The 20,365-nt window shown below is 31.3% G+C and overlaps 1 protein-coding gene across 2 annotated transcripts in view; it reads left to right on the top strand.

The window, feature by feature from the left end:
• LOC111628401 (AP-3 complex subunit beta-1-like) overlaps positions 1–20,365 on the top strand; it is a 52,752-nt gene that overhangs the window by 23,743 nt on the left and 8,644 nt on the right. For both annotated transcript variants that reach the window (XM_023372174.1, XM_023372175.1), the window contains 9 exons: positions 4,584–4,655; positions 4,873–4,935; positions 5,118–5,250; positions 8,754–8,806; positions 8,884–9,051; positions 12,514–12,769; positions 12,846–13,067; positions 16,758–17,077; positions 17,163–17,250. In XM_023372174.1, coding sequence (XP_023227942.1) covers positions 4,584–4,655; positions 4,873–4,935; positions 5,118–5,250; positions 8,754–8,806; positions 8,884–9,051; positions 12,514–12,769; positions 12,846–13,067; positions 16,758–17,077; positions 17,163–17,250 — 1,375 coding nt within the window. The remainder of the gene's footprint in view (positions 1–4,583; positions 4,656–4,872; positions 4,936–5,117; positions 5,251–8,753; positions 8,807–8,883; positions 9,052–12,513; positions 12,770–12,845; positions 13,068–16,757; positions 17,078–17,162; positions 17,251–20,365) is intronic.

Consider the following 20,365-nt stretch of genomic DNA (forward strand, 5'->3'; position numbering starts at 1 on the left):
TATCACCCCCATGTGGGCGTTTTTCTATGTTCAGAGGGCAATTAGTAACAATTTATATTTTGGGGGTGAAAAACAATTTTCTGGGCGATATAGTAAAACATTATATTAAGAATAATTAGATATTTTATTTGTTATATCGTACAATAATTAAACAAATAACATTATACTAGTCACTAGTCTATACAATGCAGTACAAATTTGGCATTAGCCTTGTCCCTTGGCATTGGAATTTTGTAGTGAAAGGGGTGACATTATGTTGAAGGAGGCGACGGTTCGTTAGAGGTTGAGAAACACTGCTCTACTGTATACTCTAATTATTATTTTCAGTACAGTAGTTTAAATTTCTTCAGTTATATGCTAGTTGTTGTGAAAGGTGGTAGCAGGTACATAATACTTAATGAATAATAATTATAATTAATTAATTTTTAAATTATAAAAGTTATATTTTAATATTTGCTTTTAATACCAGAGTTAATAAAACTAGAATTTTTACTACTCATAGATAATACTTACTGAGATAAGTGAATATTATCATAAGTTTAGGCAAGCCTCAAAGTGATTATATTAAGCAAATTCTATTGCTGTAATGGACAATCTGCAGTTCATGAGCCACATGCAGTTCTTCTAGACCCTATTGTGGCTTACATGTAGTTGTGCAATTTTTTTTATAAACTTGAGACATGCTACTTACACACACATAATATTGCGTAATTATACAGGAACCACATAAAAATTGCATACAGCTACATATTGAACACAGCTACATATAAAAATTGCATAAAGCTATATACAGCTCTTCTAGACCTGTAGTTTGGCTGCCATGGTTCTATTGTATTTCAGTAATTTGATTGCTAATTATTGTGTAATTCATAAACTTTCCTATATTTCTGATATTTCTGAAGTTTTTAATTGTTGTTAACTAACTATAATTTATACCTTTTAATTTATTTTGAATGAACTGTTAAATGGAAGTATCTGTTATGATCATGCCTCATAACAGACAGACAATATTTAATGAAATATGTAATATAATAAAAACAAAGTTCTTTATTAAATATTTAGATTATTCATATTACAATACCAGTTAAGAAATTTTAACTATACTATTCAGAAATGATAAAAATCATAAATTTGCTTCTTTTAACAGTTATGTTATCATAAAATTTGTGTTACAAGAAAAAAACGAATATTCAGAATAACTATTTAAAACAATGGAGTCAGATTATTTATCCAATTCTTACTTAAAAGCAAACCCACTTTGCAGAGAAATAAATGTAATAAAGTGTTTCTCTCTACAAAGTGAGTTTGCTTTTACCTTTTTTAACTTTAATTTTTATTTCATTATTGATGTAATGTTTTAGAATTTTGAAGTTATCTACCCTCCATAAGTCAGAAAGGAAAGAAAAATTGATTTTTTGTGTAATTCTCTACAATACAATTAAGTAAGAATTGGAAAAATAAATATGTAGAAATATAAATATTTAATTTTTTGATTGAATATGTTGAATATACAAAGCTTAGGTAAACTATCCATTTGAATTTAATAACATTATTTATAATTAACATTTAAAAATTTCTGTATGTTTCTAAAATATAGATGTTTGATTGTTATTCTAAAATATAAAAAATGACAAAATAATTTAATTTAAATTTATATAGGGGTGTAGCAAAGTCTTTATACACTGATATGTGAATGATGCATAGCATATGACAAACAGTAATGAATGCAGTACAGAGACACAGGAAAGCGAGAAATACTTATGTTATAAATTGTGAGAAGTCAGGGAGTCAAATTTCTCTCTTTAACCCCCTTTGTTGACATTGGAACAATTAGGCCCGCTCAATTGTCACTGGATGGCTTTTATTAGCTAAGATTGGATGACCTTAAGTCGGATTCATTTTTCTGACACCAATTAAGAAATATCGTGTCTCAGCTTGCATTTCTAGCTATCTGAAGATGGATGTCTAAATTTTGGGTAGAGGGAGGAGTGAGTGGTGAAGTTGTGAGTAAGTTGATACGCACCTGTTCTCCAGTAAAGACAGGTTGCCAGGTTAACAAACAACAAATGTTTATTTAACTTCCTAACACACCGGGTTGAAAATTAAATCTTCTTAATTCAAACCCAATAACCGGAGCAAAAAATGTTTTTTTTAGTGCTAACGTTTTCGACGCCTCTTCTGGGCTCCTCTTCAGGCAAATCCGTTGCAAGCTGGTTTTTAAACCTTTTGAACTTCTTTAGTTCCAATTTATTCAAAGATTGTATACTACTATGTGATTCGAAATGCTTAATAACCTAAAATAAAACATGTCTACAGATAATAACAATAGATACTATAATTTGACAATACATCTAAAGGGGTGCAACATATGATCTATCTAGCTACTTAAGTCTAAGTTGACCGAGAGAGAGTTTACATCAATCTATAATACCTCTTATAGTGGGTCGGTTAGTGAGACTTCTCTGGAGACAGAGTTCGATGGAGACATTCGGTGTCCACTTCAGAGGGGAGAGGAGATGAGAACTGGCTAGACATTCAATAGTTTGGGAGAGTCCACATTCTTCAAGGTGTGTCTGCCCTAAACCGTTGGTGCAAACCTCTTATATCCCTGACAGTTTCCCATCAAGTGTGGGAATTTCATCAAGTGATTCACAAGTCCAGTGGGCTGCCATAAGATTTTGTCATGAGATGGTGAATAACTTGGACAAAGGTTTATTTCTCTTGTGTCATTGTTTAAGTGTGGCACCCCCCCCACACACAGACAGACAGACAGACAGACAGACAGAATCAGTCATTACTGTTCATTAAACTAAACGTTCCCATTGGAAAGAAAGGAGGGGTCTCCAGGATCTCACAAAATAAACACATGAGAAACAAATGTGGACGTGTGAATGAACACATGAGAAATAAACATTTTACTGTCTGTGCTCACTATGCATATTAGCATTTCACTCTTTCTATTCATGCTATACATACAGTCAGGGTGTCATTTTGTACAAAATTGGTCGTGCTCTACAACTTTGTAATTGACTTTCTTTTTTGTGTTGTGCATCATTTTCAAGATAGGTGTGCTAGCTTTCAAATTTTATTTGAAATATTCAAATGAATTTTTTTATCAATGAAGATTTCATGTATTACTGCTGTTTTAAAAAATTTTCCAAAAAAATGAACAAATTTATTAAATAAATATACTGTACAATGGTATATAGTGCTGCAAAAAGTCATTTTATTTAAGTAAAAAAATAATAAACAAAACAGCAACATAACATATGACAGACATCGTATGAATTGTTGAGTGCAGTGATCTTTTAGCATTGTGCATGCTCGAGCATCCAGTTTGCACAGGTACCAACCCTAGTTTACAGTAGTACATAAGTTGAAATTTCATCTTGTAAGTTGAAATTTCAGTGCATTAATCTTTGGTCATGAATGAACAAATTCCTAAACACTGACATCCATGAACATTGAGGGTGTAGTGTATATACCAGTGTTTCTCAACCTCTAAAGAATTGTCGCCCCCCGTTCAATAAAACCGTTACGTAGTATTGCTCCCTTCACTACAAAATTCCAATGCCAAGGAACAAGGCTAATGCCAAATTCGTACTGCATGAAATAGACTAGTGACTAGTATAATGTTATTTGTTTAATTATTGTACGATATAACGAATAAGATATCTAATTATTCTTAATATAATGTTTTGCTATATTGCCCAGAAAATTGTTTTTCGCCCCCAAAAATATAAATTGTTGCTAATCGCCCCTGAACATGGAAAAACACCCACATGGGGCGATATCGCCCCTGTTGAGAAACACTGGTATATACAAATAAACAATAGATTCTTATTAATAAATAAATATTTTGCAACTAGTGTAAATTTTCCATTATGATTACAGGAATTGACACTTCTAAGTACTATACATAACCTCATTTTTGTTTTCATTACATTGTAGTTAAAACTACTACTAGGTATATTACGTAATCTTAATTTATGACACAAAGTTTGAGGCTTGCTTTATGAAACTTTCTTGAGCAATAGTTTTCCATGAACAAATTAAGTCCTAAAAGTTGGATTTACTATAATAATGTTTGCATTTGAAAATAAGCAAAATTAATATGGCATACAACTATTTTGTTTAAAAAATATTTAAAATTTTTATTATTATTAACACTAGTTAAAGTATATTGGAACTAAGCAAAAAATTCAGTATTTTAACAAGAATTTATATATGTAGTTTGAACTTGCTTTCAAATTATTCAGCATATAGTTTTATACTGGGCAATCAAATTAATGCAGAATTTATGATAAGTAGTGTGAAGTTTGGCAGTGTTGTGAGTCAGGCTGTGAGCTGCTAGTGCAGCTGGTAGGCTAGCTTGCAGCAGCAACAACAAGTCTGACTTATAGCGTTGCCAAACTCCTCATGAATTTTACTTTCATTTGATCACTCTGTTTAGTCATATTGTATTAAAATAATTATACAGAGTAATCCAATGATTTTCTTAATGGTTAAATTACTTTTAATAATTTTAGGATTGTGTTATTTAAACAATTTTTAAGTAGAAATTTAATCTGTTTATGAAACAGGGAATGTTTGAACCTTATCTAAAGAGTTTCTTTGTAAGACCAAGTGATCCAACTCATATTAAGTTACTTAAGGTATGATTACAGTTTTGTTATAGTTAATATTAATCTATTTTTCATTTTAATATTCTTTTTACATTTACATAGTTTATTATAGAAGTATTTTTATTTATATACATATAAACATGTAAATATTCTAATAAATTTCTTATAATATAGTAAAAATTAACAGTTATTTATTTATTTTACTGTAAATAATAACTGAGATTATATGAAGTTTTATTTAATACAGTTGGAAATTCTAACTAATCTTTCAACGGAAACAAATATTTCTATAATATTGAGAGAATTTCAAGTAAGTTTATGTACTTTATTTATTTAAAAAATCTTTAATTAATGTTGAGAAAAGTGACTTAAAACTATTATTTTTTTCTTTTATAGAAAAAGAAAAAAAAATCTCTTTTTAATTTAATAACAATCTCTGCTTTTAATAATCACCTTTCTATGTTATAATTAAACCGGAAAGTACCTTTTCAGACTTATGTTTCAAGTTCAGATATGGATTTTGTGGCAGCTACAATTCAGGCCATCGGTCGTTGTGCCAGTTCTATTAAGGAAGTCACGGATACGTGCTTGAATGGTTTAGTTTCTTTGCTATCCAACAGAAATGGTAAGTCAAACATTAGACATTAACTTGGAATGTGATAATCACCAGTACTCCATTTGTTTACATCTTATCCTTTCTTTAAGGCAGTGTTTCCCAATGTGGGGTCCATGCTCCACAGAGGGCAATTCAATTGTTAAGAGGGGCAATTCAAAAATGGATTCATCCAGAGTTAAAGTTAACCATATAGCCACTGTATATGTTAAGGGGCATAAGAATTTTAATTTGACAATACATCTAAAGGGGTACAACATATGATCTATCTAGCTACTTAAGTCTAAGTTGACCGAGAGAGAGTTTACATCAATCTATAATACCTCTTATAGTGGGTCGGTTAGTGAGACTTCTCTNTAAGTTTTCTTTGTCGTCATCGACGTTATCAAAATTATGGAAAAATAAAGCAATCGTCAGTTTTAAAATTTGTAGATAAAAAGACTAACTGAAATTGGGCATATTAATTAGTGTCATCTTTAATAACAAAAAAGTGTATTCTTGCCTTAGACCTTGGCCAAATATTATGTAATGGAAATGAGAAATGCAGAGACCTTAATAGGTTAGGAAACTATCATAATTGATCGGGGATCAGATGGAATTACCTGTATGGACCCTGTGTATACAGTAAATTTCAAATTTTAAACTAAGGCTAAATTTTGTATCAGACCATGTCATCATATTCTGTAACATTTTTGACTGTTGGATGCATCACTTTAATTATACAATGTTGTAAAAATTTTCATTAATANTCAGATGGAATTACCTGTATGGACCCTGTGTATACAGTAAATTTCAAATTTTAAACTAAGGCTAAATTTTGTATCAGACCATGTCATCATATTCTGTAACATTTTTGACTGTTGGATGCATCACTTTAATTATACAATGTTGTAAAAATTTTCATTAACATGTTTGAGTGATTGGCTGCATGCTACATTGTAAGGGCTGTTGTAGGTAAAATTGATGAAAAGATTTAAGAAAACATGTCTGAAACTGTAGAAAAACATTGTATACCATACAGATAATATGCTAGAAATTAAGAGGGATAGGTCAGGAATATAAAGAAATTCTGAATGTGGAAGGATATGCAGTGAAGACCAAGTATAGGAATGTAAAGCAGGTTTTTTAAATTTTTTTATTTTACAATTCTCAATACTTCAGAAGAAAAAGATAGTATTTTCTGGGAATTCTGTGGTCTTTGGGTAATTGCACTGTAATCTGAGTGCATCAATACAAAAGACGAACCCTAAAGTTTGTGTGCATTTTTTTATGCTGAAAAATCTCAAAATATGCATTTGGTAGAAGAATTGTTGTCATGAGAGGACCCTACAGACAAACTTTGATACATGTATTACAATTATTGGGCAAGCTATACAGTAGACATCAAAAATTCCTAATTTATGAATTTTTTTATTGCTTAATTTCTCTTGTCTTTAGTTTGTTGTAAAAAATTGTATACAGAGTCATTTTTAATAAAAGAAACATAATTATTTCTTTTGTAATTAACAAGTAAATAGACTTGCATATTATAAACTTTTATATTTATCATTGAGAAGAATATTTTGAAATAATTTATCTTCAGTTCCTAAGTATTAAATTAATAGTGTTTAACTTTTTGGAAAGTTGTAAGTCCCTTCAGAATATCAATTTTTTAATTGGAAAATCTCACTGCCATCTTTGGTTATGCATGCTTATTTAGAGAGTGAATGTGAATAAATATATATACAGTTGAACTTGGGTATAAGGAATCATGAATATAATGAGTTTACAGGTGTAACGAGCAAAACACCATAACAATTTTTATTTACACATATTTCCATACATTTTCTCATGGATATATGAGCATACTTCACATATATACTGAGCAAATTTTTGGTAGCTATACAAACACACAAACATTTTTAATTGCTCAAGTAGTAAGAAATGCAATACCAAATTCTTGGAAGAGATAAACTAGAAACGGTTACTTAGTTTTATGACCTGTAATCCATGCAGGTCATAAAACTATTTATCATTCTATATGTTTATCAACTTTACTTTTGGGAACCTTCCCCCTCTTTCTTGACTAGCTTTTGACCCTACTCTACCAGTTTACCTAAACATCACTATGATTGTAAAATTATTGTATACTTTAATTAGAAACAAACCCTTTTATGAGAAAGATGTCTATAAAGAAAAGAAACTTTTCCTCGGTTTAGGAAAAAGTAGAAATTATTTGCGAGTTAGAACAATGCTAAAAACATCAAAGTGTGTGTAAGTTTTCTTTGTCGTCATCGACGTTATCAAAATTATGGAAAAATAAAGCAATCGTCAGTTTTAAAATTTGTAGATAAAAAGACTAACTGAAATCAGGCATTATTAATTAGTACAGTAGAGCCTCGAAAACTCGGCACTCGATAACCCGGCACTCTGGATAACTCTGCCACACCCTAGCAGGGCAAAAAAATCCTTAGTTAATTAATTTTCATTATAGACAGCTTTATGTTTCATAAAGTATTTTTCTGAGGTCTGTCTTATCAGGTAAATTACTGTACACAGTGTATTCATTAATTTTCATTTTCATTTAGTAAAGGCTCTATGTCTTCATAAAGTACGTACTTTTCCTTTGTTTAAGGGTATTTGGGCAGTTCATTCTCTGTTGTATTCTCAAGCAAACAATACATACAAGTACAGTACAATATTTTTGTGAGGAAACACGCATACTTATCTTTTTTTTTAACCCCATTCCCGATAAGCCGGCATTTTCACAAACTCGGCCACCCTTTGGTCCACATTAGGCAGAGTTTTTGAGGCTCTACTGTATTTACTTTTTACTTTTTCATAATTAAAGTTAATTGTTTAATATTAATTATATTGTAGTTTATATAACTACTAATAAAAATACAGTATAATGTAATTACTGTATATATAATATATATATATATACACTAAGCATATATATGTTTAGATGTTTTTTTTTTAATTAACTTATTTGGAATTAAAAATTTCACTAATTATCAGTGACATAGCTAAAAATTTTGCTGCCTGTGGGACACCCTACATGTTTGTGCCCAAAGCAGCCTTCCATTCTCTTCCTAGTTACATCACTCCTTTTCATGGATATAACGAGTAATGGTTCTAACAAGCAAATCTTGTCAGTCCACTAGTATTCGTTATAACTGAGTTTGACTGTATATTATGAAATAGTAAGTATGGAATTTTCAAAATAATATCTGAAGACAGGATTTCTTTTTTTCTTCTGGAAAGCATTAATTTTTAGATTTTTTAATATAAATTTGGTTCTTCTGAGAAGAAAGAAAGGGTATAAAAGTATTAATTATCTTAACATGATTTTTAAATATATATTCAATAACTATATTCATAAGTACAGCATTTCTAACAGGTGTAAGTGGAAAATTAGTAGATTTTAATGAAATAATGCTTCAAAAATAAAGGTTTTAAATAAACATGATAATTTCTAATTAATAAACTTAAAATTTTTCACAAATAAATAAAATTTATTACACAAATTTTAGGTACAGTCGTGGCTGAAAGTGTTGTTGTAATTAAAAAACTACTACAGATGCAGGCAAGTTAAAAAAATAATTTTTTTTTTAAATTTTGGTGTCAAGATTTCTAATCAAAAAATAATTATATTTTTGACAGCCTTCTGAACATAAAGATATCATTATTCACATGTCAAAGCTGATGGACTCTATTACGGTTCCTATGGCTCGGGCCTCGATTCTCTGGTTACTGGGAGAGTATGCCGACAGAGTGCCAAAAATTGCTCCTGATGTGTTACGTAAAGTAACCAAATCATTTATACATGAGGTTTGTGATTAATCTGTGCTAGCTACAAATATAAATGTATAATCATTCTAAATTGTAAATATAGATCATATAATGATCTATATTTACAATTGTAAATCTAAATATATAAAATTGCTTGTCCTGACTGACTGAATGACTCACTGACTGATTCATCATCGTCCTGAGCAAACCGCTTAACCTAAAGAGGTGAAATTTGGTACACAGTTAGGGTACGTCATGGAAACGCACACTAAGAAGGGATTTTTCAAAATTCCCCCGCGGGGGGAGAGGGAGAGGACTAAGGCTTAATCGGAAGAATGGCTTCTACTGTACTATTTTAGATGCGATTTTTTTGTTTTTATCTGCGTTTTAGTAGGGTACGCCATGGGAATTCACACTAAGAAGGGATTTTTCAAAATTTCCCCGCGGGGGGAAGAGGTAGAGCATTAAGGCTTAACCGGAAAAACGGCTTCTACTGTACTGTTTTAGATGCAATTTTTTGTTTTCAACTATGTTTAGTCTTCATTGAGTACTTAGGTGTATTAAATTGATAACATTTCAGACATTGTTATAAATATTTTTATCTATTTTGATTTTTAAAATGTTCGAACTGTTTTAATTTCAAATTTGTTATTGCATATTGGTTTGATTATAGAACGATTGTAAACATTCCAGAAAATTGATCAAATTGAAGATAGTTCGTTCTTCTTGGCAATTCTCTTCAGCGGTAGGTGTTATATGACAATTACTATGGTTATTGAAATATTGAATGTAAATGGGGTTTGCTTGCAAAACCTCCAGGGACGAAGTTGCGGGTAACAGCTAGTATAGATCATATAATGATCTATATTTACAATTATGAATGATTATAAATTTTAAAAGTGATTATAAAAAGGAATCATGCATAGCATATATATAATTATATATATGCTATGTATGATTTTTATTCAACTTCACCCACAGTTTCTGGACAAGGTTGATGTTAGTTGTGCGAAGTTGAATAATGTCAAGACTACCCATTACTCATAACTTACACAGAATGTTAACAAAAGTTTCTCTCTTGTCAATTTCAAAAACTAAGAGCTGCCACAAACTAGCGCTTTGCGAGAGCAAAATGCTAGCAAATGTGCGCTAGCACAACCGATGACATCAAAGGATCCACCCCTTTCTTCTTGCCTGTGTGTTTTTTCCTTTGCTAGCGCAGCGATATGAGAGTACGCTCACTGTTCACAGAATTCAACAGCTAGAGCAGTCACGCTAGCAAGATAGAGCAGGAAGATGGATGACTACATGAACATGTCACATGTCAAAAAAAGAAATAATAGAATTTTATTGATGTACATAAATTACATGATTAATACATTCAGTATTAAAAAGAAAATAGTAGAAACGTTGTATGTAAATAGTAATATATAAATAGTTTTTGGCTAGTTAAGCCTAGTTAGGTTTAACTAGTAAACATGTTTTTCCCATGCTGTTTCAAAGTTCGGAATGAAAACTGACTGATTACATGTATAGGTTATAATAAAATCTTGCTCTATAGCCAATCCACATTTGTGGAATCCAGGTCATGTGGATTATGTTACGCGAGCAAATGCTGTGTAGTTTGCGGCTGCTTCTTGCCTGCATAGCTTACCTAGCAAAAATGGCTCATAGCCTCATGGGGAAAAAAAGGCAAGGCTTGGGAGTGCGACTGAGTGTATGCTAGCTCCTGCATCCTGTAGTTTGTGGCGGCTCTAACAGAGCATTTTGCCAATGTATACTATGTCAGGCATGCACTAAACTGTGGAGATCCTCAAACTCTTCTATCAGAGATGATTTATAAATCATTTGAAGCGGGAATGAAATTACAACTGCCAAATACACTATTGAACTAAGTTATTGAACTGAAATAGGACATTGTTCAACAATCTTCAGTGTATCTCGGTGGAACTACAATAGCCAATGAAAGTGGACCATGAACCAGCCATAAAGAGAATGATTTAGCTCAGTTCTTTAAGAGTTTACTATAGAGAGTCCACTGAGGAGTTGTTGTTATGATGATGATAAATTATCATTATTATGGATTAAATGTTATAATAATAATTTTAAGCATTGAGATGAGTGCTCGTATTTTTTGTCTTTATGACAATTGCAAAGATTTGAGTTGTTGGGATAAGTTGAATTATAATATATTTTCCACTGCTAAAGATTTGAATAACTTTACATTGTTAACTTTTATGTTATTTTTTAATTTCAATGATATAGAATATCATTGAATCTACTTTATTGGAAAGCTCAAAACAATAATACAAAATTAGGAAAAGTATAGAAGCCATCTAGTATTGCAGGAAATGTTCTAGATTAACTAATAAATCTAGAACATTTCCTGTCAGTTTTATTTTGTTTTTATTTTATTTTTAATAGTGTTATTAATAATATGAACAAAACAAAAATATTATATCATATAAAATTATATATTAATTTTTTGACAAATACTTTTACAACTCTTTAAATCTATACAGGGTGTCCCAACGAAAACGAAACGACAGAGATATCGCGTTCGTCCAAGCAAATCGCTCGGACAGGTCGATTTTATTCTCAAGGGGGACATTTTCTGCAATGAAGTTTTTGCGATTCTGAATACAACAGACAACAAAATTTTTAAAAACTTATTCATTTTTTATTAACTAAACAAACATTTATTTCAAATAAAGTAACACAAACTATTAAAAAACATAAAAAAAACCTTTTAAGCTAAAGCTCTCCAAGACGTCCGCAGATGGCGTGATGTCTTTTAACCAATGAGCGGTCGAGTCTTCAGATGTTGTCCGAGTAGCGTTCCTATGGCGACCAACATCGTCTGTCGAACGACTAAAAGTCTAGCTTAAAAGGTTTTTTTTTTTTTTTTTTAATAGTTTGTGTTACTTTATTTGAAATAAATGTTTGTTTAGTTAATAAAAAATGAATAAGTTTTTAAAAATTTTGTTGTCTGTTGTATTCAGAATCGCAAAAACTTCATTGCAGAAGATGTCCCCCTTGAGAATAAAATCGACCTATCCGAGCTATTTGCTTGGACGAACGCGATATCTCTGTCGTTTCGTTTCGTTGGGACACCCTGTATATAAAATATATTTGCTAATTTTCGTTATTATTTTTTTAGATTTATATGCAATTAACATCTTAAATTGGATTTTAAAACCATGTATTTTAGAGTATTGTTTATTTCTATATATAGTATTTTTGTAAATTCACCTTGTATACACAAAGGACAATACATTGTCATAGTAATACCTGTTTTCTATATGTTCTAACTTACAATATTTTTAATTGGGGGGTGTAATTCTTGTCTATGGATGATGATGGTACAAAAGTGAAAATACTCAGGAGTTTATATTGTTTTTATTATTGTTTTGAGCTCTTCAATAAAATTATGTAATTATATTTTGAGAATTGGAGTTTAGTCTCAGTAATGGAATTTTATTTGTACATTTTTTTTTATAGGAAGATATTGTAAAATTACAAACTCTTAATTTAGCTTCCAAACTGTATCTGACAAATGCTAAACAGACCAAACTGTTGACGCAGTATGTCTTCAATTTGGCAAAGTACGATCAAAATTACGATATAAGAGATCGAGCACGATTTCTGAGGCAGTTAATAATGCCTCAAGGAGAGAAACCATCCTATCTCTCAAAATGTGCCAAAAAAATACTCTTGGCATCAAAACCTGCACCTCTTTTACAGTCAAAGTTTTCAGGTAAGAAGAGCTTTTTACATCTATAAATTGAATAAATTTAAAGTAATTAATATAACTTTGTATACAATTTGTACAGAACGAGATATTTATCAACTCGGATCACTGTCTCATTACATCGATGCCCGAGCAAACGGTTATTGTGATTTACCAAAATTTCCAGAGGTGGCACCTGATCCTTCATTGAGAAATGTAGATCTACCGACACCTTGGCAAGATATAAAAATAGGAAAAAAGAAAAAACCAGTAATAAAGAAAAAATCATTTTATTCGGAAACAGAATCATCAAGTTCTGAAGAAGGTAAGAATGACTTTAATAATTTCAATGTCCTAAATAAGTCAAATATAATATAATTTTATGGACATTTTATATTTAAATTTGTTGGATGATAAGTTACAGTGAAACTAATGTTTACTTTGTTTTGGACTTTTTTATCATTTATTTTTATAAAATATTTTATTATTATAATAAAACTGTTGAAAGAATGTAATTGAAAAGAATGAACATTCAAAATAATATTGGATTGTCCAGAAAGTTCAATTACCATCTATTAAAAATTGCATAAACATACATTTTTAATAGTTTTGACATCTTCTGGTGAGTTACCTGCACACATAATGAAATGTGACATTGAAATAAAAATCTGAACAAACCATTTTGTAACAGACTTAAACTTATGTTCAATCTGTGTCTTTGTTAAAATGGAAGCAAACTGATACTTTTTTATTTTTCTGAAAAAGCAAAAATGCAGTGCAGACAATGAGATGTGTTAATTAAATAATTCTTGAAAATTCTGTAATCCTGTGTTTGCAGGATGAAGTTTACTTTTAAACACTAACAGTTAGTTTAGGCAAATAAATATAACACAAAATAAACTTAACATTGATACATTAGGGTATCTTAATAATCAGTTGTTATTGTGTCCTTTTATATTTAAAGAGATGATTGATTTAATACAAAGAAAGATATTACCATTATGTTTATTATTATTATTTTTTAATTTTTTAATTAATTTTGTACTTATACCTAGCACTTAATCATTTTAATTATTGATGAGGAGCTGTAAAATGTAAGTCAGTCTGAAATACATCTATTAATGTATGTAATCAACCAAAATAAATGTAATTAAATACTATGTTTTGGATCATTGAATTACCAGTAAAGTTTCTGTATACTTGTAGGTGCAGGAATATGGAATTTTCAGGAATTATTTAATTGAAATATAATCAGTAATCCCAACAACAAAGTAAATATACATTGCTGATACATTGTTTATGGCAAAGTTGTAACTGAAGCAACAGTTCAGAAATGGTTTTCTAAATTCAGACCAGGCCATTTTTATCCTGGAAGATGCTTCACATTTGGAAGGAACTAGTGCTATTGAAGATAACCAGATTAAAACTTTCATTGAAAATAACCCTCATTACAAAACATGGAAATAGCAGAAATTGTAAACTTGTCAAAAAGTACATTTGACCATTTTTAAGAAACCTGGTTATATGAATTGCTGTGATGATTGGATGCATGATTTGACTGAAAAGAACACCTAGTGGATCAAATCTCTGTGATTTATGTCTTAAACATACTAAAAATGACCCATTTCTGAAACATGATAGCAGATGATAAAAAGTGGGCCAACATTAATCATCATGTTGCAATCAAACTAAACTACCATTAACCACCCCAAAGACCAAGCTTTGTCCAAAGACATTTGTACTCTGTCTGGTGGGAGTGGAAGGGAATTGCATGAGCTTTTTTCACAAAACCAATCAATCAATTCTGTTAGGTACTGTTCTCAAGTGGACTGACTGAAGAAAGCAATAACTGAAAAATATCCAGAATTGGTCAATGGTAATGGCATCGTGTTTCCCATGACAATGTGAATGGTGTGCAGCTGCAGTGCCCCCTGGTTAGGATCTTTGATGTCGCCTATGAATTTTGGCTTGCAGGAATTTTTGAACGCATGCATGCCCCATCAGTTGCACAGAGAGTATTTGGGGGTAAGGCCAACGGAGGAGGGATAAGAGAAACATGATACCTGGAAGCGATTCACTCTACTATGAAGTTAACAATAAAACAATGAAGATTTATTTAAACATAAGTGATTATTACTATACATTACAAACAGCAAAACTACTACTAGTAGAGATTTTTATACTATCATTTCTGATTCAGGCCATTCTCCAGAGGGCACTCACACTCACACTACACCATAATATTGCAACATAATTATACTACCATAATGGCATTTATTATGAAATAATGACATAAGAAATGATTAAGAGAGAGAGCTCAGAACTCTCATCATATTTCAGTTAACCTATTTGCACCTACTTCTGAGAGAGTTTACAAATGGTTCACACGTGGATAAATACCTTCTACTTAGTTCCCTGATCAGTGAATTCTTCTTGGAGATGGAGTGCACTTGAAAGAAGTTCTTGGATAATTCTTGCATAAGATACCTTTGACAGTTCTGGCAATATACAGACACAGCTTTGGGTGAGCTGGTGACCTGTGGCAGGGTGGTGGGCGAATGAACTGGATCTCTAACTTGACTCACTTGTCAGACTTGAACTCTTTGACTTCCTTTCACCTTTCCCTTTTATTGCCCTTTTTGCAAATTTAGTAAAGTTGGATAAAAAGTGAGATGATTATCCAATCCCTGATTTTCCTTGTTGAACTCAATGAATGATGTGTCATCTCAAAAGTAGGCATTATCAAGAGATAAAATTCCCTGTTGACTTCCAAAATATTTAGCTTTGTTTAACTTTTTAATTTAATTCAAATATTGAAATTTATAAATAACAGTCCAGGATTTCACAACAATGCTAGACCACAAGTTTCTTTGAAAACATGACAAAAGTTATTGGAATGTGGCTGGGATGTTTGACTTCATTTAACCTTGCAGCATTAGATTATTGCCTATTTTAGTCCATGCAGAATTCCCATTGTGGTAAGAACTTTGAAAATCTAGAAGCTTGCAAAAATCATTTGGAGCAGTTTTTTTGTGTAGACACAAGGAAAGATCTTTTAAGATGGAATTGTGAAGCTGTCAAATAGATGATAACAGTGGGTGTGTGCCCCAGACATTGGGTTTTCCAATGAAATAGAATATACTCCCGACCTTTCTAGGATCAAAACCACATCCCTGTTGTTACATAAAAGCTAGGTCATGGTGCATACATTACTGACAAGAAATAAAACATAATATTTTCTCTCAAAAATTGCTATGAACTTTCCAGACCCAATAGGTATTATTCAAAATTCATCTAACCACAGCTATTAATTTTGCCAAATGAATGAAATTAAAATACTTTTATCGTTTATTGAGTGTTTTTAACAAGTATTTGCACATAGTAGATGACATTAAATTCTAAAGCTTTGTTTTCTTATTACATATTAAAACTTCATTGATAAAGAGTGGTACTTAGTTTACTGTTTCAAACTCTAACAGATTTTTAAAAATTTGTCATTCAATCAAATGTTCTAAAATTTTTATAATAGAAAATAATGTCAAATCGAACAAATTTCTGTGTACATTCAGCTTTTATTTCGAAATGTTTTAATAGAAATGACATTAAAGACTTGTCCTAGCAACTCTTTAATGTCTGGTAAAGACTACATAAAATGTTTTTAATCTTATTCAAAGAATTTGTGACAGGAACTATAGTAGTTTATGCTTTCTGTTTATTTAACACCACTTCATGAAGTATCTTCAGATTTCAGTATATTATACAAATTTCTATAGAAAAGAATATTTCATGAAGTTAGCATAATTTTAACATTTAGCTAGTTAATACTACACTGTGCAAAAATTAGATTTTTACAGCAGTGTTTCCATTTGTTCTGATTCTTAGTTACTATTAACATTTTAATATTACATATTAAAGGAAATGCCTCAAATATAAATTCAAATTATTTTCTCTGAAGCTAAAATCTTGTAGAAACTGAATGTGCTAGTTTTCTAAAATGTTAAATTTTTGCAATTAGCTGCCGAAGGATCCGCAAGTTCTGAATCTGAAGCAGAAGAGAGTGAAGATAAAGTGTCAGGCTCCAGTGAAGAAGACAGCGAATCTCAATCTGAAAGTGAAGAGGAAGAATCTGAAAGAAATAGTAGTGAAGAAGAAGAAAGTGAATCTGGAAGTGGCTTTCGAGTTAAATTTTCAAGGGATAAAGTGAGACCTGGGAGTAGTAAAGAGGAAGAAAGTGAAGGAGCAGAGGAGAGTAGCAGCAGTGAGGCTGAAGAATCAACTTCTAGTGAAGATGATGATGATGAGGACGAAGAGGAGGAAGATGAAGAAGAAGAAAAGGTTTTTGATATATAAAGTTTATTATATTTGTGTGTTTGAGCAAGTCATAAAAAATTATTTAATTTGGTATTTATTTTAATGACAGGCTTGGAATAAAAAGAAAAGTTCAGAAAAGAAACAGCAATCAGATAAGAAACCAAGTAAAGATTTATTGTTATTGGATCTTGATGATTGTAAGTAATATAATAATTATTTAAATTATTTGTTTTATAACTTAAATTTCTTTTGTGAATTAATGTAATCAAACATTTGATTAAAAAATACATGGGTGGTAAACATTATTGCCCTCAAAATATGACTCTTCTATGGCAAACCACTTCTGAAAATCTCCCACACATGCAGATTGTAAAGTGGACCTAAGTTTGTCTCACAATTTTCTTGTAATTTATTCTCAAAACATCATTTTTTAATGCTTGCTTGAGGTGTGTGAAATGAGAGGTAAAAAGTTAATGTCAAAAATTTCTTTGCTGGCATGGCTGTATGCAGTCTTTCATTGATATGCTAAGTCTTTTTCTACAAATCAAGTATTTTTTATTGAACTTTTTCTTATACCCTGTTTGCACCGAGCATTTCGATCTAGATTGTGACTAAGGTCGGAGAGTGTTCCGTGGTGCGAATGCTCTCAACCGTTTCAATCTCGATTGAAACGAGGTTCAATCGCAATCGACTGGAGAGAGTTCTCGAAACTAGATCTAGTCATAAGAGAGATCACACAATCCCACGCGCATGAGAAAATACAAGATGGCTGCAGAACACGTGTCGGGCTATCGACAGAGAAATAAAAAAGACAGCTGGAGAGACGACGACATCTGTCTATTATTAGATGTACGGCAAGAAAAAGTATTTATTTCTAACTGAAACTTCCATTTTGTTTGTTGGTGTTTGTGACTTACCGCATAGTTACGTCAGTTTTATGATCGTGTGTAATAGCCAGGTTCTTCTCGAGCGGACTGCCTGTGTGAACAGCATGATGTTCAACTAGCGACAGTCACAATCCAGATTGTAGGTAAATCGAGATCGAAGTGAGTCGTGGATTGTGTGCGAACGTAGTATTGCAGTCATTGAAAACACAATACAACTCAGCATTGGCATTTGTTGTAAATGACACACATTCACAATGCACTAATTCACACAATTGGAAAACACAATAAGCAGAACTTTCACATTTGAATGCCGTCATTCAACTTTTTCTATTTACATTTCTATTATAGATGAGAATAAATTTCTGAAAACTGAAACGCATGTTTTATCATCTTTAACATGTTCAAATTCCAAGTGTTTCTGTTCTTGGCTTAGGATTTAAGGAATAAATTTTGTGGCAACTCACTTGTATACCAGTCTGTCAAGCCATTTTTGACAAACATAAGAAACATTAGTCTCTACTACTGTGCTGCAGTTTGTCCAAGGTGACAATTTCTTCCTTATCTTGGATTATCTTCAGTTGACTGCTTTTGAATGAATTCTCTTCAAAAGCTTTCTTGATCGTTTCAACAGTTTCTGCACCAATTTTTTCCAAATTAAAGCTAAAATTGATACATAAACATTGCTGCAAGTATAGATCACTGATTAAACTCATAATTAGTAATACTGTATAGGCTAACATGTAATGAAACTTGAAATTTCGTTCAGCAATATGAGACAATTTATGGACCATCATGTATTCAAGCAACAGACTGTTCATTTTTTAAGATTATTTTTTTTTTAAATCAGATTTTACATACAGACTACATTTCTTCTAAATACAATAATATTATACATAGCTTTGACCAAGAACAGGGGTCGTCAGTTTGTCAAGTGAGAAGAGCCAAATTGTCATGAAAACAGGATAACAAAAGTACCAGANAATTAAGATTATTTTTTTTTTAAATCAGATTTTACATACAGACTACATTTCTTCTAAATACAATAATATTATACATAGCTTTGACCAAGAACAGGGGTCGGCAGTTTGTCAAGTGAGAAGAGCCAAATTGTCATGAAAACAGGATAACAAAAGTACCAGAGAGCCGCATATTAACTTAAATGTGCGAAATACGACACACGACAGGGGAGCCTCTAGTGGCCATTTTTGGCATAACATTACACGGATGGACGGACACGCGTTCAATGTGTTATATATATAGATATGCTTCAAATGCTACCACTCTCCACATTAACAAGATAAGAGTGGTAGCATTTCTTTCTTTCTTATGTGACTCATATTGATCAACGTGAGTGTGGTCATGTGTGGACGGTGTACGAGTCGAAGTTTGTTCAGTGGCTCTATCTCATAAACTCCAATTTTACCTTACCTCATTTCACCACAGCCTTATAACTTATGAGTTTATGTCTGAAAAGCCGCATGCGGCTCGCAAGCCGCTAATTGTGACCCCTGACCTAGAACAACAGATTGTGCATATTTGCTGTCATATCTGTTATTCTGGGTTATTTTCATATTTCAAGATGAATTTTTAAAGAATATATTGTCTTATAATTGAAGGTCAGACTATTTACAAAAATATCAAATTTTCGAGTTTATCTTAATCCTTTTTAATACACTCCAGAAGTAACAGTTAACATGGGTTTTTTGAAGAATATACTTCTTAAAACAAAGATAAACAAGTAAAAAAAGTTCACAATGTTAAAAACGATCAAGTGTCAGCCTTCTGTTATAGGTTCTGACACTTTACATTAAAAACATGAAGAATTTTTCTCACCACATTGTCCTTATCCATTTTTTAACAGCTTCAGGCCCTCTGGTGGTAGTTACGAGTTATCCTTACTTAATTTGCATATTGATACAATTTTTGATATTGATACAATTTTGTAAATAGTCTGACCTTCAATTATGAAGAAATATATCCTGAGTAATCACAGAAATTGTATATTGTCTTAGTTTAGGCATATTTCGTTTAAGCAGTAAAAATGTTACAATCTTCTGAAATAAATTTTCTAGCATTTGATTTGTGTTCATTTATATAAGGGAAGTAAATTAGAGTTAGAGTTACATCATCATTTTTGAAAAATTATTTTGTGAGATGTAAGAGATGATCTACCTCAGCCACGTCAGGATTGCTAAATATAAGTAATTTTATTTTCATTATTTATATATGAAATAACATCAGAAGATTCTGACACCACTTGTGAATATCAGTTCACAAGAAACATTTTTTACTTTAAGTTCATGCTTGTAAAGTTACCAACCTTACAAGCATGCTGTATGGGGATTCAGGGTAAGCAAATGGAGGACGACTTTGAGAGGCTTCACAGAATTGAATCATTCATTATGGTACTAGATAATCACATTTA

The sequence above is a fragment of the Centruroides sculpturatus genome, unplaced genomic scaffold (assembly GCF_000671375.1).
Source record: "Centruroides sculpturatus isolate CEXI.00-Female unplaced genomic scaffold, Cexi_2.0 scaffold582, whole genome shotgun sequence".
Lineage (NCBI taxonomy): Eukaryota > Metazoa > Arthropoda > Arachnida > Scorpiones > Buthidae > Centruroides > Centruroides sculpturatus.